General features: G+C 39.2%; 1 protein-coding gene and 1 pseudogene across 1 annotated transcript in view; both read left to right on the forward strand.

Moving 5' to 3' along the window:
* SGIP1 (SH3 domain GRB2 like endophilin interacting protein 1) overlaps positions 1 to 15,037 on the forward strand; it is a 204,266-nt gene extending 189,229 nt beyond the window's left edge. The window contains exons 17-22 of the mRNA XM_023754681.1: positions 4,694 to 4,849; positions 7,012 to 7,144; positions 11,648 to 11,850; positions 12,931 to 12,995; positions 13,581 to 13,745; positions 14,740 to 15,037. Of these exons, the coding sequence (XP_023610449.1) occupies positions 4,694 to 4,849; positions 7,012 to 7,144; positions 11,648 to 11,850; positions 12,931 to 12,995; positions 13,581 to 13,745; positions 14,740 to 14,762 (745 nt within the window). The 3' untranslated portion in view covers positions 14,763 to 15,037. The remainder of the gene's footprint in view (positions 1 to 4,693; positions 4,850 to 7,011; positions 7,145 to 11,647; positions 11,851 to 12,930; positions 12,996 to 13,580; positions 13,746 to 14,739) is intronic.
* Positions 800 to 2,150, forward strand: LOC102420332 (annotated as a pseudogene).
* Positions 15,038 to 24,785: the final 9,748 nt, after the last annotated feature.

A 24,785-nucleotide genomic window follows, 5' to 3' on the forward strand; every position in this document is an offset into this window, starting at 1 on the left:
TAACTGGCAGGAGCCTGGTGCTGAAGGACCCACTCTCATTGCAGGATCTGGGCACCGGGACAGCCCAGCTACATGCACCACAGGATTCAGATGCTAGGGAAGCCGCTGTGCTACGGGGCACTAGCAAAGCCACACGGGCTGCAATACCCACGCATGGGGGAACCACGTGCACTGCGGGCAACTGGCACTAGATAGGCCTTGTATACTGCAGGAGCCCGCCTAACAAGCACACTGGAACCAGGAGGAAAATCCCTTCTCCTGCAGTGTCTTTCCAGCGCCCTCTAACGACAAAGATTAACATGGTGCCTGTTGGCAGAGAAAAAACATAAAGGGCCCATTAGAATTTTTTTCAGAGCAGGCAGTAAAAGGTGAATTGGAGCTACGTTGATTTTATGCGGAAGTTGACACAGTAATTCTAAATTTCATATGGAAATGCAAAGGACCTAACTATAGCCAAAACAACTCTGAAAAAGAAGCATAAATTTGGTGGACTAACACGACTTGATGTCTATAATAAACCCATAGTATAAAGACAGTGTGGTGTTGGTGTAAGGACAGACAAAATAGATCAGTGGAACAGAATAGAGAATCCAGAAATAGGTCTACACATATAGGGACATCTGAACTTCAACAAAATTGCCAACTGGAGAAATTCAGTGAAGAAAGAACTGTCTTTTCTGAGCATGTGGTGCTAGAACAATTAGACGTCCATATCCACACACTAAACGTGAACCTGGGTCGGCCACCACCTTTCTCACCTTTCAGCCACGGTGACCGTGGGTCAGAGGAATTTGGAGCCATGAAACTGCGAAGCAGAACCAAGTCTTTCAAGAGATTTTATTCCCTCAAAGTTGCTCCCAAAGTGAAAGTCATGACTGCCCCTGCAGGAGTGCCTGCACATCCCCAGGACCTCGACTTTACCAAATTACCAAATAGTTTAGTGACTGCATCTCTGGAAAACTGTGCTCCTGCATCAAGAATGGGTTTGCTCATTAAAGCAGGCGGTGGGTACGAGGACTCTAACAACTGAGGAGCCTCTCATTTGCTTTGTCGTGCATCCAGTCTGATAACCCGTGGAATTGAAGCTGTTGGTGGTAAATTAAGTGTGACTTCAACAAGGGAAAACATGGCCTACACTGTGGAATGCCTGCAGGATGACATGGAAATTCTAATGGAGTTCCTGCTCAGTGTCACCACAGCACCTGAGTTTGGTCGTTGGGAGGTGGCTGCCCTTCGGTCCCAGCTGAGGATTGACAACGCTGTGGCTCTTCAGAACACACAGGCTCATATCATTGGAAATCTGCATGCTGCAGCCTACCAAAATGCCTTGGCTAACTTCTTGTATTGTCCTGATTATAGGATTGGAAAAGTGACACCAGATGAGTTACATCACTATGTTCAGAACCATTTTATAAGTGCAAGAATGGCTTTGGTTGGACTTGGTGTGAGTCATCCTGTTCTGAAGCAAGTTGCTGAACAGTTTCTGAACATGAGGGGTGGGCTTGGTTTATCAGGTGCAAAGGCCAGATACATGGAGGTGAAATTCGAGAGCAGAATGGAGACAGTCTCGTTCCTGCTGCCTTTGTAGCAGAAAGTGCTGCCACAGGAAGTGCAGAAGCAAATGCATTTAGCATTCTCCAGCATGTCCTCAGCTCCGGACCACATGTCAAGCGGGGCAGCAATGCCACCAGCCCTCTGTACCAAGCTGTTGCCAAGGGGACTCACCAGTCATTTGTTGTTTCTGCTTTTAATGTCAGTTACTTGGATTCTGGACTCTTTGGGATTTATACTATCTCCCAGGCTGCAGCTGCTGGAGATGTTATCAAGGCTGCCTACAACCAAGTCAAAGCAATTGCTCAAGGAAACCTTTCCAGCCCAGATGTCCAGCTGCCAAGAACAGGCTGAAAGCTGGGTACCTAACGTCAGTGGAATCTTCTGAAGGTTTCCTGGATGAAGTTGGGTCTCAGGCTCTCGCTGCTGGCTCGTATGTGCCACCATTCACAGGCCCTCAGCAGATTGGCTCAATAGCTGATGCTGATGTCATAAATGCTACCAAGAAGTTTATTTCTGGCCAGAAGGCAATGGCAGCAAGTGGAAATTTGGGGCATACACCTTTTGTTGGTGAGCTGTAAACCTGAAACACATTGTAGGAAAGAGATGGACATTTTCTCAACCCAGAGCAGCAAACACATGAAAGTCCCACATCTATAATGTAATATTTGTCTTGGTTTTCAATGAGGTGAAATATCTTAAAAAGTATAAATGCAGGTAATTGTTCCCTGCTGACCTAAAGTCAATAAAATATTCTAAGTGTTAAAAAAAAGTGAACCTGGATCCATACCTCACATCTTATACAAAAATTGACTGAAATATATATTATAAAGCTAAATGTAAAAATAAGAACCTTCTAGAAGAAAATATAGGGAAAATTTCTGTTACTTGTATTTGGCAAAGATAGGACCCTCAAAGAATAAATTTATTAGCTACAACCTGTAAAAAATAAATTGACAAGTTAAAACTTATTTTCAAAGGTACTCTTAAGAGAAAGAATAAGAAAACAAGCCACAAATGGAGGGGGGAGGGGAATGAAGGGGGAGTGGAGGAATCTTTGCAAAGCATGTATCTGATAAGTTATTTGTATCCAAAAATGTATAAAGAACTTATAAAAGAACATGAAATTCAAATTAAAAACTTGGCAGAAAATTTGAGCAAATATTTCACCAAAGTAGTTAACTGATAACAAAAAAGCACATGAAAAGATGATTAAGTTCATTGGCCATTAGGGAAATGAAAGTAAAGCCACAGTGAGATGTCACTGATCACTCATTAAAATGGCAGAAATTAAAAAGATAGACCCTAGCCAGTGTCGGTGAGCATGTGTAGAACTGAAACTCATATACAGCTGTATTTTCTATGTTAGAAAACAGTTTGGCAGTTTCTTAAAAAGTTGAAGGTGCACCTGCCATGTGATCCAGTGATTCCACTCCTGTGTATGTATCCAAGAGAAATGAGAGCAGATATCCATTTAGCGACTCACACATATTCATCACAGCTTTATTTGTAATAGGACAAAACTGGAAAGAACTCAAATATTTAAAGGTGAATGGGTTTTTTTTAAACCCTATAGTACATCCATATGCTACCTAGCAATTATAAGTCATGAGCTATTGATGGGCACACCACGTGAATGACACTCAAAATAATTATGCTGAGTGGAAGAAGCCAGACCAAAAGAAATCACATGCTTTCTGATTCAGTTTATATAAAATTCTAGAAAGTGCAAACTAGTGTATAGTGTTGGAAAGCGTATTAGCAACTGCCTAAGGACAAGGAATGGAAAGATGGAGAAGGGCAGGAAAGAGGGATACAGAGATTCATGGGAAAATATGTAGGGATGTTGGATATATTCATTATCTAGAATGTGTGAGGGTTTCATAGGTGTATACTGTGTCAAAAATTATGGAATATTATACCATAAATGTGTCATCCTGTATAATAAAAGGCTAATATGCAAATAGACCAAACAGTGGAACAACCAAACAACCGAACAATCGGTTGCTATGATGTGCGCTGACCACCAGGGGGCGCACGGAGAACATGGCAGCCATTGGCTGCAGCGGGATGGTGGAGCAGGTGAGTGGGGGTGCCAGACCAAGGTGGGACGCCGGTCGCTGTCATCAAGGCGAGCCTCTGGTGGTTACTGAAAATTCTTTGCTCCCACGCTCCATGGTCCTGCCCAGCACGCGGACCTGCTGCTGGCGCCGGCCCCACTTGCTCCCGCAGCTGGCACCAGAGCCACTGCTCGCACCCGCTGCTGGTGCCCGGCACCAGCCCTGCTCACGCCCACAGCTGGCGCCAGAGCCGCCACTCACACCTGCTGCCGGTGCCTGGCTCTGGTCCCATCGGCACGTAGGAGCAGCGCTGGCAGGAGCAGGGCTGCTGGCAGACAGAGGACCGGGGGTCGTGCAGCAGGAGGGGCTGGGCAAGGGCACAGAAGATGGGCCAAGACCTGCCCCCTTGTCCACTGCAGCCTCACGGCCCACAGTTCCTTTCAAGGTACACGAATTTGTGCACTGGCCCCTAGTTTATATATAATTATATGTCAATTATACCTCAAGGCCTTTAAAAAAAGAAATTCTTCCTTCCAAATTATCATCCTACTGTGTGAACTCATGTGTTAACTGGTGTAACAATTTCAACCAAGTAGACAAGTTAATGGAATGCAAATTTGTTAAGTTGGAAGCTTAAGTTTACCTCAAGGGTACATGAAAGAACATGCTCAATGCATCAATCATGTCCCTCGGAGAACTAAAGTAAGTCCCAGTGAATAATGTGATAACATTGTGCAATTTAATATCTTTGACTATGCTGTCAAAACTTCAGAAATCAGAGAGAGAGAACCACCAAAATAAGATGGTTCTATTTGTGAAGGGAACATGTAGACTTTTCTACAAAAGAAAAGCTGTACTTTTCTTCTTCCAGTTTAAAAAGACACTCAGTGGAATAGCCACTCTCTTTTTTGGATAAGTGTTAAAACAAACCATTGAGTCTTAGAAATGATTTATATTGAGAGGAGTTGCAAGAGCTTACCTTTCATCTGTTGCATAAGCCTGTTCTTTTTCACAACTGTTTTGATTCACAGCATACTGATCTGTGCTTCCTCTCTTTCCTCTCATGTGTTTTGATATGCCAGATGTATCGTGAAGATTACTGGAGAAATGGTGTTGTCCTTCCCTGCCGGCATCACCAGACACTTTGCCAACAACCCATCGCCAGCTGCCCTGACTTTCCGGGTGATAAATTTCAGCAGGTTAGAACACGTCCTGCCAAATCCCCAACTTCTCTGCTGGTAAATATATTTTGCTCATTTTTTTTAGAGATATGTGTAGCTTAGCACTTCATTCTCAGATAAGGGAGGGATAACCTTAGCAAGGAAGTAACACTGTAAAGCAATTACTGCTGCTCAGATGTGTGTGTAGATTCAAACTCAGAACTTTTACAGCTGTCCAAGTTTTTTGTGATTGACTGTACATCTGTGCACATACGTATTTTAATGGCCAACTATCTCAAGTGGCTGGAGAGAGATTTAGAGTAATAAAATCTGTATTAGTGACAATTTATTTATTGTCCATTTTACTTATCATCAGTAGACAGTGGATAAGGATGGTGGAAAATGAACCCAATAAAAGGAATAAACTGTTGTTGTAGTAGCATCTTTAAAGTCAAACGATATTTGAATTGTGCGTTACTCTTCACATGAACATGAAAACCTTTTCTGTGAAACATAATTATATTGACATTGCTGGGTAGTAACTGAGCGCCTCTGTTTGGTATAGTGTGACAGTATGACCTACAATCACACTGACCTGGGCTGGAATCCTGACTCTCTTACCTATTAGCTATTCCAACTTAAGCAAATTACTTGATTTTGCTGGCCCTCCATTACTATCTGCTGCCCTGGAAGCTCTAGGTAACTTGAATGTTTTTAGATAATAACACTTTACTAGTAAACAGCCTGAATCAGCATCTTTACCTCAGCTTGATTAGAGGCAAAGTCTCGGAGGAGGCCAGGATTCTCTTCCTACATGCCCCGAGTTATATAGCAACAACCCAGACCAGGGCCCAGCAGAACCACATAGGTCATGCTGAGACTTGGCTCCCCACCACCCCCAAACTACTCCCTGTCAACAGAACAGTAGCATTTTTATTGCTTTTTACAGAGAGGAAGGGAGAGGGATAGAGAGATAGAAACATCGATGAGAGAGAAACATGAATCAGCTGCCTCTAGCACGCTCCCTACTGGGTGGGGATGTGCCCGCAACCAAGGTACATGCCCTTGACCGGACTCAAACCTGGGACCCTTGAGTCCACAGGCCGACACTCTATCCACTGAGCCAAACCGGTTAGGGCAAGGCTCTGATGTTTTTTTGACTGAGCTGTTCTGACTTGTTAGACTTCTGGCAGCTTACTTATGACATGCCTTTATAACATTATCACTGCCACTCTTCTGTCTTCTTAATCTCTAATTTTCTCTTTTTGTAACATTTGCCCATCCTTAAAAAGGAAGATAATTCTTCCTTTACAGGTAGATTTTAATGAAATGTTAACAGAGTGCCTAGCACATAATAGGTGCTCAGAAAATTATATCTACTGTTTGACGTAGAATATTCTGAAAGTGAAATGTCATTAAACTTGAGTTGTATGTCCAGTTTCTGAATCACTTGGGTTCTCAGTTTCCTCATTATGTGGGAAGTGAGCAAATGCTTTTCACACTCTTATGTGACTTTTTTGTCATTGAGAAGAGCATTTTCAAGATATATCAGGTGGGTCACCTGTGGGCAGGCACCTGAGCAAAGCTAATGCTTCTCATAAGAATACAAACTCCTCAGTTCATCAAGACTGTGCTTGTCTATTGTAACTACCATGGTAATTATCATTTAAATTCCAGGGTCATCTTGTAAGAAAAGTGACTTTTTTATGACTTAGATGCTCTTAGGTGATATATTGTGAATGCTAAAAGGGTAGCATGGTAATTCTGGTATCACCCTTTTTTCCGCAGTTGGCGACAAAGACATTTGGCCAAAAATTTAACTCAGTAATTTCTGAGAAACTACTGTTCAAGTCAATACAAAAAAAAAAAAAAAAAGGAAAACCAATAAACTCAGCTATTTGATTGCATTAACTGACTAAGTCAGAGGAAACTGGTGATGTAGAAAGAGCTATTAGGTTTGGATTAATAAATAATTCACTCTTCAAAGCAACCAATTATCATTATGATTGGTTAATATTACTGAGTACTCACTGAGATTTATAAAACTACAATAATGCCTCCCTATGGGTATTAATCTATTAACTTAATACCATTTAGAACTGCAATTGAATTGAAACCGTACTACTGTTAATAATATAATCTACAAATTGTCAAAGATGGATGTAGAAATCAGACTGCAATTTGCTAAGATGATTCTTTATGTCAAGATGATAATCATTTTTTTCTTCCCAATTGAATAGCGATAATACCCAAAGTGATGCCAATAGCAAGGAATTCTGGGTAAACATGCCAAATTTGATGACTCACCTAAAGAAAGTGTCTGAACAAAAACCCCAGGCTACATATTATAATGTGGACATGCTTAAATATCAGGTAAGCCTATTTATATGGCCAGGGTGTGGTTTTTACATTACAAATGTATATTCTAACATACCTAGCATTAAATAAAAGTAAATAAAATAACATTTCTTTTAATATTATTTAAAAGCTATAATTATAAGAAAATAGAACTTTTAAAAGACTACTTGCAGACTTAGTGACAAGAATATTCATACATATTCTTAGTTTAAACTTACAAGTAAAATTTTTTTTTAAATATTAGAAAAACATGCCACAGAATTAAGTTGCAGAAAATTACATCAGTGAAGATTATAAATATTGATAAACTTGTTCACTGTATTTTGTTAAGAACATTATTATATTAAAACCTCTTATTTTAAATTATTAAATGTAAGTACTCTGGTGTTTTTTTTCTAATGTGGTAGTCCTATGAAATAAATTCTAGTAAAATTCATGGTAAGAAATAATTTGATGTTAAAAGACTGGTTGGTACAATACAATATAGTATAAAAGAATTTTCTTTTTCTGTCCAGGATTGCCCTCCTCCCAAATTATTACTGGCTTAGTAAATAAGCTTTCAAACCAGGATTCTATACAGCCTGAGTACCCTATCGATTCCCAGCCACTTGATCACCTAGGTTATCTTTAATGTATTATAATTTTTGTCATTAAATATGTCCATATTATTTTTCTTAAGATGGGGAAAAAATATTATCTTTAAAGTTGTATTTTACTAGAAATTGGTGCATCTTAAACATAACTCTATAATCACCAGAGAATTTGTAAATGAATACTCGTTCTGAACTTGTGCTAATTACTAGTATATATAGACTTGAGGCCTGGTGCACGAAATTTGTGCAGTGGGGGGGCGGGCAGCCCTCAGCCCAGCCTGCACCCTCTCACAGTCTGGGAGCCCTCAGGGGATGTCCAAATGCTGTGGGGGCGGGAGAGGCTCCTGCCACTGCCAGCCATGAGCCTGGCTCAGGGCTTCTGGCTGAGTGGCGCTCCCCCTGTGGGAGCGCAATGACCACCAGGGGGCAGCTCCTGTGTTAAGTGTCTGACCCCTGGTGGTCAGGGCACGTCATAGCGACTGGTCAACCGGTTGGCTGTCTGCCCTCTAGTGGTCAGTGCACACCATAGTGAGCGGTTGAGCGGCCTTAGCATATTACGCTTTGATCGGTTGAATGGACAACCAGACCACTGGATACTTAGCATATTAGGTTTTTATTATATAGGATATACATAGACATCTACATTAAAATCTATTTGTAAATATAGAAATAGACATAGAGATGTAGACACAGACACAGATACAGACAGAGACATCTGCTGGGCCCTGAAACTCCCAGAAATTTTGACTTAATTGGTTCAGGGTATGACCCAGATATCTGTATTTGTTTCAAGTTCTCCAAGTGATTATAATGCACCCTATAGGTTGAAAAGCACTCATAATATCATAAGGAAACCATTGAAAGTGAAGTATATATATGATGGCACATTTTACAACAATGCAAATGAATGTTTTTTCTGTAAGAATTGGATTATCTAAGCTTATTATCAACTAGAGGTCCAGTGCACGAATTCATATACTGGTGGGGTCCCTCAGCCTAGCCTGTACCCTCTCGCAATCCAGGACCCCTCGGGGGATGTCAGAGAGCCGGTTTCGGCCCCATCCCCACAGGCCAGGCCAAGGAACCCTACCGGTGTACGAATTCGTGCACTGGGACTCTAGTATGCATACAAGATCTTTGGTTAATCTCTTCCCACCTTCCCCCTCCTCCCTTCGCTCTGAGATTCATCAGTCTGTTCCATGTTTCCATGCCTGTGGCTTCTGCTCCTGCGTTGAGTGTCTGCCCCCTGGTGGTCAGTGTGCGTCATAGCTACTGGTCAGTTGAATGGTCGGCCAGTTGGCCAGTCACTTAGTCTTTTATATATATAGATAATATTAAACAAACACATAACATGACAGAAATTCACCACTTTTATAATTAAAAGATAATAAGATTTGGAAACAGCCTAAATGCCCATCAGCAAATGAATGGATTAGAAAACTATGGTACATCTACACAATGGAATACTATGCTGCTATAAAAAAGAAGGAATTCTTACTATTTGCCGCAGCATGGACGGAACTGGAGAGCATTATGCTAAGTGAAATAAGCCAGTCAGTGAAAAAAAAATACCATATGATCTCATTCATTTATGGATAGTAAAGAACATTATAACCTAATGAACAAAAAGATAGATTCAGAGGCACAGAAGCATCAAACAGACTGTCAAAGTACAGCGGGAAGGCTGGGAATGTTGTGGGGGGTGGGGATAAGAGATCAATCGAAGGACTTATATGCATGCATATAAGCATAACCAATGGACACAAGACACTGGAGGGGTGGGGTAAGGGCATGTGCCGGGGAGTAGGGGAGGCCAGGGAAAGGTCAATGGGGGACAAAAGGAGACATATGTACTACTATTTGTAATACTTTAAACAAGAAAATAAAAATTTTTTAAAAAGATAATATAAAATGCATTTTCATTTAACTTTTTTCCCAAAGCATTTAAACGTATTTAGTGATTGCTTTAAGTTTCTGAGAGAAATTAAAGGAGTTAAGAAAAAGAAATTCCAATGTAATTTTTCCCTGAATAGAAAGTTAAATTCTGGGGCACATGCATGGTTCTTATGCCCAACAGGGTAAAACTAAAACTGTAGTTGTTTTCTTTCATGAACTTTCATTACAAATCCTGCATCTACATTTTCAATTCGGATTAAAATTGTTTTTTAAAAATTTTAAATCCTTTGAAATTTTTAGATTCTTCATATTTGTCATTAAGTGAATCTAGAAAAATAGATAGACTCACCTATTGCAATATGAGTTTAGTGTATAAATATAACATTGGCAAGAAACTGAATTCTGGAATTAAGTCACCTTCCTACTGGCCACTGACCTTGGGCCCTTCATCTCCCTGGACCTCAGTCCTCATCTGCAATTAAAGATAATAATGATTCCTACCTAGATATTTTATAGGCTGTATGAGGAGCTTACTGTATTTCAGAGTACTTTGGAACATGTAAGTGGCCCTAGGCCTGTTGTTCTGTGTTAAAGTGTGCTCTGAAAAATCTCTTGTTGAATTGTGTTGTTTTCAATTATGCAAGGAATTGGGTGGGAGGCACAACCAGTGTTTTTTTGTGGGATTGCCCTCAAATTGCAGCATGTTTAGTTTCTGGTCACAAGGACAATCAAAAACACACCCTCACTTAGCCACACACCCTCACTTAGCCACAAGCACCTGGCTGACTAGAACAACCACTATGAAGCTGGAACTGCTCTTTTGATCTATCTTAACTGATAGATTTTTAAGTAAAAGTTCATTTGCAGAGGATTGTGTTGTTAAAAATATTTAAAGTTTAAAAAATCATAATAATGATTACTGAAATTGTCCTCAAAAGCCATGCCTGTCATTTTATTTAAAAAACAACAACACATTTCTGGGCTTGGTTCTGCAGCAGCCACTCCTGCCTCAGGCCGCTTCACCATGGTGTCCATATGTGCAGACCTTGCAAAGTCAATAAAGAGCTGTTTATAATCTTCAAAATCAGCAAAACTCATACTCCATGAATCAAACTGCAAAGGCATAGACACCACCCCATCGCTCCTACAGGGTGGCGTACTTAGAAAAGGAGAATTTCCTAAAGCTATTCGTTGTCACATTGAACAATCAAGGAATAATAACATTGTGAATTTTTTCATTGTGGGCCTTTAAAACTCAAGTTGATATTATTGGCTTTAGGTAAAATATATTTTAGTTGATTCTTCAAACCTGGTTTTTCCTTGGTCAGACTCACAGTTGATTCTAACTACAATTGACAGTAGACAGCTGAATGCTGCACTTCCAGTTAGAGGACCAGGTCCTTATTTTGACAAATCCGAAAAGAGTAACAATAACCTGCTTTGTCTAACTCACTGGTTTGTTGTGAAGGGCAAATATGATAAGAATATGAATAGGTCACATGAATTAAAGCACTGGTCACTGACTCTGTGCCAGGCCCTTTGCTGAGTGTTTCCCATGAACATCTTCAATCTGCCCGGCAACTCTGTGGGTAAATATTGTTGTTATCATTCCCATTTGGCAGATGAGGATATAACTGAGGCACAGAGAAGTTTAGTAACTGGTCCAAGATCACTCAGCTTGTAACTGGCAATGAGAACTCACATCCAGACCTGTCTAACTCCTGGGCCTCAGCCCCTAACCAGTGCTCTCCCACCTCCTTAACTGACATAAAGTGTATCCTAAACTCTACAGTACTAGAGAGTTTAATCATCGATTTTATTTTTTAATCTGTAACAACTTCCCCAAAGCACAGCTCTCCCTCACATGGCACCTTCATGGTGATTTTCACTGACAGCTCATCTGTGAGCAGCACTGACAGCACGACGTTTTGATGCCTAAGAACATTCGTATGGGAGAGAATCCTAGCCTCTGGCTTGTTTCTGATTAATGGTGGAGCCTTAACTATTCTCTTTCCTCTCATTTGGCCAGGTGTCCGCCCAGGGCATTCAGTCCACACCTCTGAACCTGGCAGTGAACTGGCGGTGTGAGCCCACCAGCACCGACCTGCGCATAGATTACAAATACAATACGGATGCAATGACAACCGCGGTGGCCCTCAACAATGTGCAGTTCCTGGTCCCCATCGACGGAGGAGTAACCAAGCTCCAGGCCGTGCTCCCCCCGGCGGTCTGGTAAGGAGCCCCAACCCCCCTCCGCTTCCCCAAAGAGCTCCTCTGGACAGAGGGACCCCAGACTTCTTAGCATTTGTTTCCTCCTGGAGACCACAGCAGGCCTGTGTGTCAGGTTCAGGGAAAGAAACAGAAACCACCGCAGCTATTTTAAGCAGAAAATGGTTTAGCACAGGGGTTTAGATGCCCACACGTACATGGTGGAAGTGCTAGAAAAACAAGCTTTAGGCTGGGTCTCCAGGAATGTTTCCTGGAAGACGTAGCATCGGCCGGCCAGAGGAGCTGCTCGCCTCGGCCATAACCAAGAAGGAACATCAGGAGGCTGCCAGGGCAGCCACTGAATTCAAGAACCCCCACTGTCACTCGGGTGAAGGATGAGAAAGCTCCTACCAGCTCTGCCTTAACTGCCTTTCAACACTCACAAAACTGCAGGCTGGACTGCAGCGCTGCGGTCAGATCCCCACACCTCAGGTTGCTGGCAGCAGAAAACAGCCAAGAAAGCAGCAGGAGAAAGGCCTCTCTCTCCCTCCTGTTCTCCAGAGCTCACGCAGTGCACGTGACTGGTGAAGTCTAATCTGCACCCAGGGCCCTAAACACAAGGGAGCCTGAGAAGTGGAGGGTTTCGCTTTGTAGCCTCTGGGAACAGAGACTGAACAGGCACTGAGTACCAATGGCAGCTCCTAGGAAAAATGTTCTGGCTTTCCCACATGATTGTCAAAAGCAGAAAATGGAACATTTTTAAAAAATGAATGTCAGCCATATAACAGCTCCAATGTAAATGGCCTGAACTGATGAACTAACCCTTCTCATCTATCCTTTCAGTAGATGTGTTTAAAAAAACTTAACCATATTGTCCTCTAAATACTTATCTATCCTACAGTGTTGTAGCTGGTTACAATAAGGAACAGGAAAGGAGAGAATTTATATGTGGATAGATAGATAAACAGATAGATAATGTTTAAATTGTAGCTGGAATCTTCAAAATCATTTTTTAAAAAAATTAACACTATCTGGAAAAAATAGGGCATCTATTAAACAAAAATCCTTGCAAATGCAAAAGTCTTTTACCAATTTTATTTTTAGGAATGCCGAACAACAAAGAATATTGTGGAAAATTCCCGATATTTCTCAGAAGTCAGAAAATGGAGGTAATGTCATCACAGGCTTACTTTATTTAATATCTGAGGCTGAAATAATTTGTGAGTATCAGGTAACTATTAACCAAAATACACTTTATACTAAAAGCAAGCAAAATATGTCACTTCATTTTGGCATATGTGTATTTCAACCAATAAAATCAAGTAATTCTTCAATGAATCTTGTGCTTCCCCTTTTCTGCCTCAGACCCACATCAAACAGACCATATTTTCAGCATAAAAAAAGAGCTTTTAATTAGGCATATTTCCACTCTGTATCAGATCTCACACTCCCTGATAGTTTAGATATGGTTTACTTTCCTCTGATATCAATCATAGGTTGGAGAATACGTTGCCTTCTGAGTAGCATACTTCCAAATTTTTTAATACTATTTGGCTGAATTACACTTGAATCTACACGCAGTAGGAGTCACTCATCGTATTTAATGATAAATCTTATTCATCACCATATTAGAACATATACTGTTTTCTAATAAGTTAGATTTTGTGTATTTAATTTTGAATATAATTTCTAAAATTAAACCCAGAATGTGGTGTTGACTATTGTCTTGCAATTATATAATACTCTTTTCACAGGTGTGGGTTCTTTATTGGCAAGATTTCAGTTATCTGAAGGCCCAAGCAAACCTTCCCCATTGGTTGTGCAGTTTACAAGTGAAGGAAGCACCCTTTCCGGCTGTGACATTGAACTTGTTGGAGCAGGCTATCGATTTTCACTCATCAAAAAAAGGTTTGCTGCAGGTGAGTGTGTGTCTTGTGAGTTTCATTTGCAAAAATAATGTTGCCTCAGCAACTCTTCCTTCCGAAGAAAAAGGTTGTGATTTCCTCATCTTTTTTTCTACTCCTCTTTCCCCTCCCAGCCCTCAATTCCTATCTCAATTAGAAAGCAAACCAATTGTTGAATGAAGGAAAAACTAGGACAGTGGACTGAAATTAGAAATTAGGAAAGCCCTGGCTACTTATCATGGCTCTGGCTCTGGCTCTGTTTCTTAGGTGGCACTGATTAATCATTCCCACTATATAGATGTGTACACTGAGGTTAATGAAGTAAATCCTACTTTTGTTATATTGACAAGCAAGGTAAATGTCATTTGCCTTGAATGTATTTCTTACCTGAAAACTTTTCTTCTCCAATCTTCATAGATTTTAGACTTAGCTGAGATTTAAGAGGCTCCATCTCCCTCTTTAACAGCAACCTTAAGGAATCTACCTCGGAGATCGGACCTTGTTGCCCATGAGCTGATGTGACCGCGAGATGGGTTTTGGGCACACAAGGTCATTTGTTGGCAAGGGATTCCCCAGTACCGGGGTGGCTATACCTGTCAATGCTTTGTTGGGATAAGCTCTGGTTTTTATGCCGGCTGTAATGATATAATTACTAATTACACTCCTTTCACTCTCAGAAATGACCCAGATTGGAAAGTAATTATATGGCAATTCTTCCTACAATAAGATGGATTCTCACATCCAGAAACAAATCTCCCAACCTATTCTGAGCAAAACCCAAATTTGTGAAAAATGTTTACATATGGAAATGTGAAAAGGCCACTAGCTGGTCTGGAAAATTGAAAACCCCAAAAATATGATGTCTTATAATTAGTATTTCACCCGTCAAATATGCATTATTTGGCTCCTAGGGTTAAGGTAGGAGGAATAGAAATGTTAACCATTTAATAATCACATTATTGATTATTATATAGTAGGTAACCTGCTGGTATGTTGTTTTGTTTTACAGGAAAATACTTGGCAGACAACTAATAAAATCTTGTGCAAGGATTCAGAAGATTCATATAATGGAGAACTGTTGTATGAGAAACAGGTTTCAATTTGGGTTTGATGAAAACAAATCAAAATCTGCACTTGGGATAAACCTGCTGGAAATGCCCACGACTTTTCAGCAATGATTTCCCTCACACAATACCATGATGACCAGTCCTACAGTATTTACTTCTAGGTGTAATATTGTTATGGTTTTAAAATGTAATTATTGTATTTGTAAATTGTACTCATTCCAGTAAAGCAGTTAGACACTTGAGTTTTAGCATTTTACCACTCCTGAAATGGATGTAATTTAAACTGTGGTATGTAAATTTAATAGTAGTACTGTTGAATGGCACAGCGCTTACAGAGGTAGGTTGAATTTTGTCAATATATAAAATTTAAATATAATATTGATAGCTATCACAAAGGGGGTGCCACATACAAAGGAAATTAAGTGGAACCAGAAAAAAAAACTTTTTTTTTCAGTTCTTAGTATGTTTTATTCTAGTGCTAAATAAAAAATTCTATCTTCAAATGTTTAGTGGGTTAAATTCAGAAACTATTTCAGAAAAACATTCTAAGGTTACAGCATATTCAAAGAAAAGCATTAATTACCACTTTTTAAAAAAGCTTTTTTTTCAAACTGCAAATTTCATAAAAATGCAAACTGTGTAAACAGGGCCTCTTATTTTTATAACTTGTGTATAAAGGGAAAGCAATTCATATTTAAAGTTTAAGTATATGAAATTATAATCAAGTAAAGAAGATATTGACATCTTAACTACTTCCCCTCTCTCTACAGCTTAGCAAATGTAGAGATTGTTGAATAATCCAGTCAGACTAAAACAAAAATTGTGATTATAAAACTTCAAGACTCTCCATAGTTGAGCTGGTTCGCAACTTTTGCACAGTTACTCTAAACAGAGAGTTCCTCCCACCGAGCATGGAGACCAGTGCCATGCATCTTCCTCTTCACCCATAGGAATCAAAATGTTGAGACCAAAAATCTCAGAAAAAAAATGTTTGTCCCCTATTTAAATACAGAAGGAGAATTTTAATCACAATCATTTATAATATTTGGGAAGGAAAAAAATAAGCTTTATCAAAGAAGTTCTCTCCACATAATTGTGTAATAAAGTCCTTTTAGATAAAATGCATTGTATGAAACTATAAATCTTTGCCATTCTTGGGGGAATCAAAAAGAGTTATAAAAAATGTGTTATTATTTTATTGTTGCAAGGTATAATAAAAACTTCAAGTACTCAGTTGGGCCTGACAATGAGGGAATTCAGAATAGAGAAGCACTTCTTCAGGGATCCCAGTTATAAAACCTTCCTTCGTTCTGATCTGAAAACACAAGTCTTCCTTCAAGTCATAGAACTTATTTTAAACATAGGCAAATTTGTGTTCTAGGTTATACTGTTAAATAACTGTAATTATAAGTTGTTTTATTTATCATTAGTTGCTAAATTTTACTTTACATTTACTCATATTAGGCAAAGAATTTTGAGCCCCTTTAAGTTTTAGAATCTTACTCTTAAAATGAGATTGTGACTGGCAGGAGTTCACAGTGGAGCTTTCTGAATTGGTGTTTGTACTTCTCAATCAGTGCTGGCCACCCAGAGGATGTTCAAAGTGAGCTGCCTTGCATTAGAAGGATATTCTCAATTGGCTTCTCAGTCTTGTGTTGAAGTTTTTTAAACAAATAACTAATATACTCATTTTATGTAAAGATATGCTATTTGATTTTGAAACCGAAAGAGAGAATGCAAATTTTTAAATATATGAAACATAGGGAAATTCCAAACACTAAAACCAATGGAAAATAAACTGCAGAAAACTGAGAATTATCCAGCATATAAATATAAAAATGTGTTTAAAGTAATCAGTTTGTGAAAAAAACATATTGAAAATTAGCACAAAGCATATTAAAATGTGTAAATATTACTGTTCTCATGTCTTGCTCTTTATATTTATTTTATTTCAATTGGTTCTGGAGTGAATTGGTAGTTAAACACAAGGACTTTTTGTTAATGAAAGAATAATTTTGTTGATATTGTAAAAAATGTAATTTAAAACATAGATTACAATAATCCCTAACATTATTCAAATGTTTCCAGGAACTAAAATTTGGAACAATGAAGATATTCTATGATCTCTTAATTAGTCTTTGTGAAACAGAATGAAAGTCAGTGATTTCAGAGTTACTAAACCTTGAATAACCAGAATCTCAATAGAGAATATATCTCTTTCAGTTCAGAAAATAGGTTAAATAATAACAAACTCATATCAGGGAGGTTTGGGTGTTTTTCTTTTACTCTTGTAGTTTATATTCTCCTGTTACACTTGTACCCATTGTACTATGCACTAAGAATTCATGTTAGAAAAAATGATCCAAGACAGTGCAAGAGTCTCTGTTATAAAAGAAACATTAAGTTGGGTTCATTATCAATCCCTAAAGCAGAACAACAAGAGCTAGTACATATTAACATTTTCAATACTATGGGTTAAAATGAAAAGAAAGGGTTTTGTTAACCAGAACATCATGTTCTGAGCAATATGGTTACAAAGGTTCTGCTCTATCAAGATAGAAAGTATGAATGATGCTGCTTTATTTTGGCAAAATGGAAAGTATGTTTTTCTTTTCAAATAAATTCCATATTTTCATGGTATTTTTAAAAATAAATTCTCATTATGAATTAGTCTGAATTTTATCATAATTGGAATTTATAATTCCTAAAGATTAAATTTTTAAATTATTTTTAAAGCTCTATTCTTCTCTATACCTACAGCCTAAATGGGAATTCACTGCATGGTATTTGGGAACCTATTTTACCTATAAAGGAAGAAAGTCCACATTCCAATGGTTTCAAGTGAATAGAGAACAGACCAGAATGCCGAATGTTTTGTGTATTTTTACTCCACCTTTATCTACAGATAGTTCGAGGCCATAATTAAACATATTTTCATTTCTTCTTTTCAAAGAAACCCGCACAATTCTAGTAATGTAACTGCATTACACTGACGCTAACTTCGGCTGTGTGACCTTAGACAAATCACTGCTCTTTTCAGTTTCTCCTCTTTGCAATGAGGGATTTGGATTGCCAGTGGTTTTCAAGCTTTTCTTAACAGCAGGACTTTTTGTACTAGAATTGTGCATGGAATCCTGTTAGGCAAAACAGCTCAAAACAATGCAGGAGTTTCTCCAGCAGTTTAAATCTGGGTTCCCCACCCCGCGACTCCCAGCACTGTTTCGACAGCATAACAACACCTCAGTGATCTATACAGTTTCTTCCACATCTGAAATTCCATGATTCTACTTGACTCAGATAGATCACCTTGGGGGACTTTACAAGGACACTTGTACAATCATAGTAATTAACTGACATACAATAAAAATTGATATTTACTTGAGAGCTTACCATGTACTAGTCACTATAGCTATTAGCTCATTTAATCCTTATATCAATCTCCAAATTGTAGGTACTCTTTTGAATTCCTACTTTTACAAATGCTGACATTAAGGACTAGACAGATTCACTAATTTTCCCAAAGAGACACAGCAACTGGAAGTAACCCAGTTATCTTGACTGCAGAAGGAGCCCTGACCTGTTTTGCTTGCTCATTCTGGAACATAAACTCTTCTGTTTGATTTTACTATACATATTCTATTTGAATGCCAAAGTAAAGGTGCTATGAAAAATTAGTATCAAAATCAGGATAATTCCAGTAGCAAAATTGTTAGGAAAAATGTGTTTCTCAAAATATGATATGTGGACCACTTGTGTTATTTATTTTAAAAGGGCAATGATTTTGGCTTAATCACAACTATATCCCTGGAGCCTAAGAGACAGTAGGTGCCAAAAAATGTATATTAAATAAAGAAATCTCTAGAAATGGGGTTTAAAAATAAGTATTTTTAGCCCTAGCCTGTTGGCTCAGTGGATAGAGCATTGGCCTGCAGACTGAAGGGTACCAGGTTCCATTCTGGTCAAGGGCACATGCCCGGGTTGTGGGCTCAATCCCCAGCAGGAGGCAGCCAATCAGTGATTCTCTCATCATTGATGTTTCTATCTATCTCTCCCTCTCCCTTCCTCTCTGACATCAATAAAAATATATTTTTTTTAAAAAAATATTTTGACAAGCACCCAAAATTTGAGGATCACTGCCCTAATAGATCTCTCAGGTCCTTCTTAGCTCTGACATTATATCAAATTTTAAATACTAAATTGTAAGTTGAATATCATTTTTTTCTAGTGAATTTGTTTTTTTCATTCAGCTCATTTAATTTTCTTCTAATCTTGAAAAGGAGAAAGATAAAGTGGATTTTTCTAAGAACATCCCTCTTTTCCTTAGAGCTCTCCTGTTATGCTATCTCAGTCTCAAAGTGGCCTGAAATGCGTTCTCTCATTTTCATGTTTCTGTCCTTTTCTTCAAAGTCTTGAAAGTTTAAAGGGAGCAGTAGGGAGGTTGCAAGCTGTGGTTCATCCCAAACACACAGTCTTAATAAACGTCTCCCTCCTTGCAAAGGAAACTCAGACACCTAACTTATAAGTCAACCCATTTGTCTTGTAGGCCAAATTGAATGTTTTATAAACACAGACTAATGTCTTTACGAAAAAATTGCACCAATCCTTTTTATTTCCTTTCTTTTTCTTTAAAATAATCAAAGGCTATCAAGGAAAGTTAAATGGCACCATAAAATATGCAGATATCGACTAAGGAACGGGTTTGTAGGTTTGTTTTTATTAAGCTTTCTTTTTCTCCAAAAATTATGCATTGGAGCAAAATCACATTCAGTCCAAATACTCTCATTTTGTACATGGTTTTCTGATTAGCAATTTTTTAAAAACAGAAGCATGATTTTTTTATATCAAAATGAGGGTGATATCTAGATATTGCTTTAAAAGTTAGTATTACAAGTAAACATGTTTCCTTGGAATGAGTCAAATTAAACTGTTGATATGAGTGAACAAATCAATTCATGTTACACTGAATAAAGAGACTGTTCTGATGACCACCCTACCCCCTTTTACTGTGTGCACTTCTCTCTTGAAGCTTTATTGTATTTTCCTGCTCCTTTTTTTTTCCAATTTGGCAAATAACATTTAGATTTCACTCAATCACTCATGAATTGAACATGGATACCATTACATTACTTTTGGTGCATGAAATATATAGAGGAAGAATGAGAGAGGAGTACAATGTCTTAAGTCTCCAAATATTAAAAACAAAACAAACAAAAAAACCCCACTAGCTTCTCTCTTTTGTCATTGCTTTGATGTTCTGTCTTCTGTAGGCTAGAGTTGCATTTTTAATATCTAATTGAAATCTAAGCATCCTTCTTGAAGGAATGTCAAAATTTAGTATCTATGGGCAGACCTCTTGACTGTCCCTTATGTTTAATACCTGATTTGTATCTTACATGAGTATTCTATGAGAGAAAGGCACCTCCTTGTTGACATTCACCATGGGCATAATAACTTATTCTCTAGGTTTAACTTCCAAGGGTATTTTCCTTTGATTTCTAGTATCTCTGATCACCTCTTTCTATCCCTAGGGTTATACATTGCCTGTTCTGGATCCATTGTCTATGTAACCTTAAAAGAAAGGATGTTTTCAGTGAAAAGCAAATATATTTTTATGTGCTCCTAAATGTCTAAAAGAAAATAAGTACATTCCAGTATTTTCCAAATCATGTTCAGTTCTACTGGTTCTGGCAAATGTTCATTGTGGTCTGAGAATAAATGATTCTATACCATAGTCCCCACTTCTTGGACATGGATAATAAATGTTATTGTTTTAATGAAGTTTAAGATGAAGTTATTGGATCAGGATAACACTTTTTCCCCCCTAAAAACACCTTGAAGAAATTTAGAAAAGTTTTAACACCAGTTTACATATTTTTCACCAACTACAAATAATATAACCAGTAGGGCATTGAATAGTTGGTCTAGTTTTTTGTTTCAACTTTAAGGGAAATTCCTGACATTTCAAGTGAATTTAAATTTCATTAATACATCATAGTGAATTTAACTTTACCACCTAAAATATTCAAAAAAAATAATGAAATGGTTTTAATATTTTAAGTAGTATGACCACATCAGAACATTATTTGATGGTACAAATTCTTTGCAGAGTGAAATTAACACTTGTGAGCAATCTTTGGTAATATTTTATTAAACAGCTTTAAGAAATTGAATCATGAATCTATTAATGAGCATTTCACAATTCTTTTTTTTTGCTTTCCTTTATTTTTCAAATCAATTGTTCTGCACAAAACAATTAACAAAGTTCCTTTAAAAAAATTCCTGAGTAAACTTTTCAGACAGAAAAGAGTAAAGCTGAATTATTACATTTCTTTAAATGTAATTCAATTTTAATTCATTCAGAGTTTGTGAATCAGCTTGATAGATCACAAGCTATTTATCATTTACAAATATTTCATGAATGATTATATCATGCAAATGTTAATTCCATCTCACTTGTTCAGTTGTATATTATTTCATTAGCATTTTCTTTTTCTTTTTTTTCAAAACTAATGTCTAGTGTTATTCATACATCATTACTTCAAACTATTTTAGATAATGAACCAAATGACTCATTTGGAATCAATGTTCCAAGGTCCAAAGTCAGATTTTTTCCTTTTCCTATGAGATACTAGAATGGTAATTCTAACAGCTGTGTTAATTTTGCAGGCCAGTATTTAGTCTTGCTTTATTTAATGGGTACACATGAAAGAGACTGGCTCCTATCTGATCCCTCTCTCACGCACATACACTCTAAAGGAGTTGGAAAATTACTGTTGAATACTTTTTCTTGAAAACCAAGTATTGGTATGATGATATACTAATCGTATCTATGGCAGGTCTCCACTACAGGGCGAGCAGTAATTGCTAGAGCTGACTTTTTAAACTATTTGAATATTATTGGGTTATAATATAAATTTTTTTTAATTCTTCACTTTGTATAGGAAAGGATCTGTATGAATAAAATGATCAAATTTTAATTTTCATGCCTACACAGTGGTAATGTAAGGCATGATTATTTTTTTAAAAATAAGAGAAACTAGGGAAAGAATCTCAAAGAAATTTTGCTGTGTTTGTAAAGGTAACAAAATTCAGTCAAATGTCTTTCTAAAGAAGATGCTGTTAGTGCACACTATACTTTGAGTTGGTGGCAGCCTGTATTTAGAGTTCTCCATGATCTTTGATGCAAACATAAGCTGGACTTAGGACCTTGTTACAGTTACGTAATTTCACAAAATGCCTTGGGCATAAAATGTTTATACAAGGAATTGTGCGTTAAAATACTCACGAGCACTTTTTAAATTTAGTTGAAATGTTGATGCCTGGCTCTTTCCTCCTGAATAATTCAGCAAAGAACACTTGATTCCCAGAGCCCTTACCGCTCTGTCTGTGGTAAAGCCCCGCTGCTCTGTGCTGGCTCAAGACAAACCCAGCAAAAGAAGCACCTGCTTGTCCCTCCAGGACCCGCAGCGGAGTGCTCTGCTGAGCAACGGCGACATGAAGGTGCCGTGTTGACTTACTGAAGATCAGCATGAGAACATTTTAACGTTACTTGCCTTATAAGTTAGAAAAGGTAAGGACATCATTTTTTGTAAATAATGATTTTTACAAATGTTTTTTCCTTCATAATTTTCCCAATCACCCATTTCACCAATCCTGAATATGCAATTATTGATCCTGCACATTACTTCAAGTCAGGTTCCCATTTCAGAAAAGAGTTTAATTATATGTGAGAACAAGATGGAATATCTGAGTGAATGTTTAAATGTGGGGTTTCTTTTTCCTGAAAAATAAAAACCATAAAAATACATTCAGCTGTGAACCTCTTTTATTACCAGCCTCTTAAAATTTTGCTCACGTTTTTGGAAAACTTTATTGCAGGTTTAGGTTGGGCACGGTGAGAAAAACGTCTGACACGGTGCAAGGGCATTGGAGTGGGACAAGGCCCAGCTCTATAATTTAACAATAGACGTGAGCATGTTAATCAACGATTCTTCATTTCCTTAAAAAAAAAAAAAAAAGGAGGCCTTGGCCAGGTAGCTCAGCCCGTTAGAGCACAGCACTGCTCCCCCTGTAAAAAAAAAAACTTTTTAAAAAACGGAGTTACTAATGCCACTTTATCATAGGGGCATTGAACAGAATAAATGAGATAATATTCATCAGTCCCCTAAACCTTCTTATCTAGTGCCCAGTAGATAGTCAGTAAGCAATCCTTTCCTGTTCTTATGTGAATAGGGACTGAAATGAGCCAGAACACTTTAATGTTCTTTCTCAAACACTGCCATAGCCCTCGGGCCTCTCCTGTTATCTCAGCGCATTGCGGTTGTCAGCTGATAGCAGCTGCACTGCGCACTCAGCATGTGCCAGGAGGTGCTTAGAAGCATGGCCCTATTTGTGCCCCCATGATTGCCCGCTAGGTGAGGATCCTCTCAGAGTTCGCTCTTGTTTGCTTTGGGTTGAGGAGGGGGTTCTGGGGTTGGAAGGGGATCGTTATTAAGGAGAAAGGGTCTATGAGTTACGTCAGGTAGGTCCTCAGACCCAAGCCACCTCCATTTCAAAGTTCCTTACACTTTCAGGAGCTGGGAAGAGTGGTGTATAAGCCCATGAGTCTCATGGGGCCCGGGCACGCCGTTTAGTAACTGAGAATCTCAATTTTCTGCATCTGTAAAGGAAGGGCAAGCCTTTTGACACAGCTGTTGGGAATCCTAAATAAAGCAATAAAGCTATAACTGCCAGGACCTGGTAAATGTAAGCTCTCAGCCCCCCTATCCTCAGCCAGCTGCGCCTTGCAAGCGGGCGGTGCAGAGCGGCGGCTGGAGCCTGGGTGAGGGAAGGGGTTGCTTGACTTTCTCTTTGGTCTCGGATTTCCGGTCCTGGGGAGCTCCGCAGCTCCCACTCCTGCCACGGACATATCATATCGGCAGAGGACCTGGATGAGGGCTCCTGGGGCTGCCTCTTGAGTTTCAGATATCCTCCTCCGAATAGCATGACCTGGTTCCCCTCCAGGGAGCAGCCGCTGCAGGGAGCAGCCGGGCTTGGGCGGCGCCTCGGGCAGGAAGGATGGACCCTTGATGTCCTTAGGGCGGCTCAGGGGGCCACGCAGCTACTCTCTCCCCCGGGCGGGCGGGCGGAGGGCTCTGTTTGGAGGAGGTCACCCGGGAGACAAGCCGCGGAGTCCAGAGGGAATGGAGGGAGGCTGCAGGCAGACAGAGGCTGGGAGGAGGGAGCTTCACCGCGTGGACGAGCCTGAGGTCTGGGAGGCCCTGGGTAGGTAAGTGCGCACTCTTCGCGGGGCACCCGGGCGGGCGGGGACCAGAGGACTAAATGCGGACCGAGTCCGCAAGGTCCTGCGCTGCAGGGACCCAGGAAGGAGGCCCTGTGGTGAGAAATAGCCTGCCTGGGCCAGGACCTCTCTGACGCCTTGCTCCTCTTCCCCCAAACAAATAAGAAAAAGTGGCCCCAAATTTGGGAACTGGATGTGGGTTCTGGTCTTTGGTCACCTGCCCACCTGCGCATCTGGGCTTTCCGGTGATGCCCAGTGCACAGGGGCCAGTCCTGAGCAGTCTTCCTGCGCCTGGCCTGGCGCCCTCCTCTGTCCCCCCCCCAAGCCCATACCGGGGTGGAGGGAAGAAAAAAAAAAAAACAGTTGGGGACATAGTGGGGTCCTTTTTTTTTTTAATTTTGGGGCAAAAGAAGAAAGAAAAAAAAATAGTGGACGAAAAATTAGTAATTTAAAAATCTCCTATTCGCGTAGGTTGTCGAGATTTTTTTGGTCTTTATTCCTATCCATACTTCGACCGCCCTAGATCAGAAGGAATAATGAAAAAAAATGTAGAGTTGATGATAACATAGGGCGTGGCTGTACACTCGTTTTGTTGAAGGAGATTCTAGCACATATACAAGTAAAAGACAGAGATGAAAATAAAGTAAGTGATGAAGAAGTAAAGGAACGACACAATAATATATAGGGAGCGCTGAGGGGAAGTGTGTG

The sequence above is a fragment of the Myotis lucifugus genome, unplaced genomic scaffold (genome assembly GCF_000147115.1).
Source record: "Myotis lucifugus unplaced genomic scaffold, Myoluc2.0 scaffold_63, whole genome shotgun sequence".
NCBI classification, from domain to species: Eukaryota; Metazoa; Chordata; class Mammalia; order Chiroptera; family Vespertilionidae; genus Myotis; species Myotis lucifugus.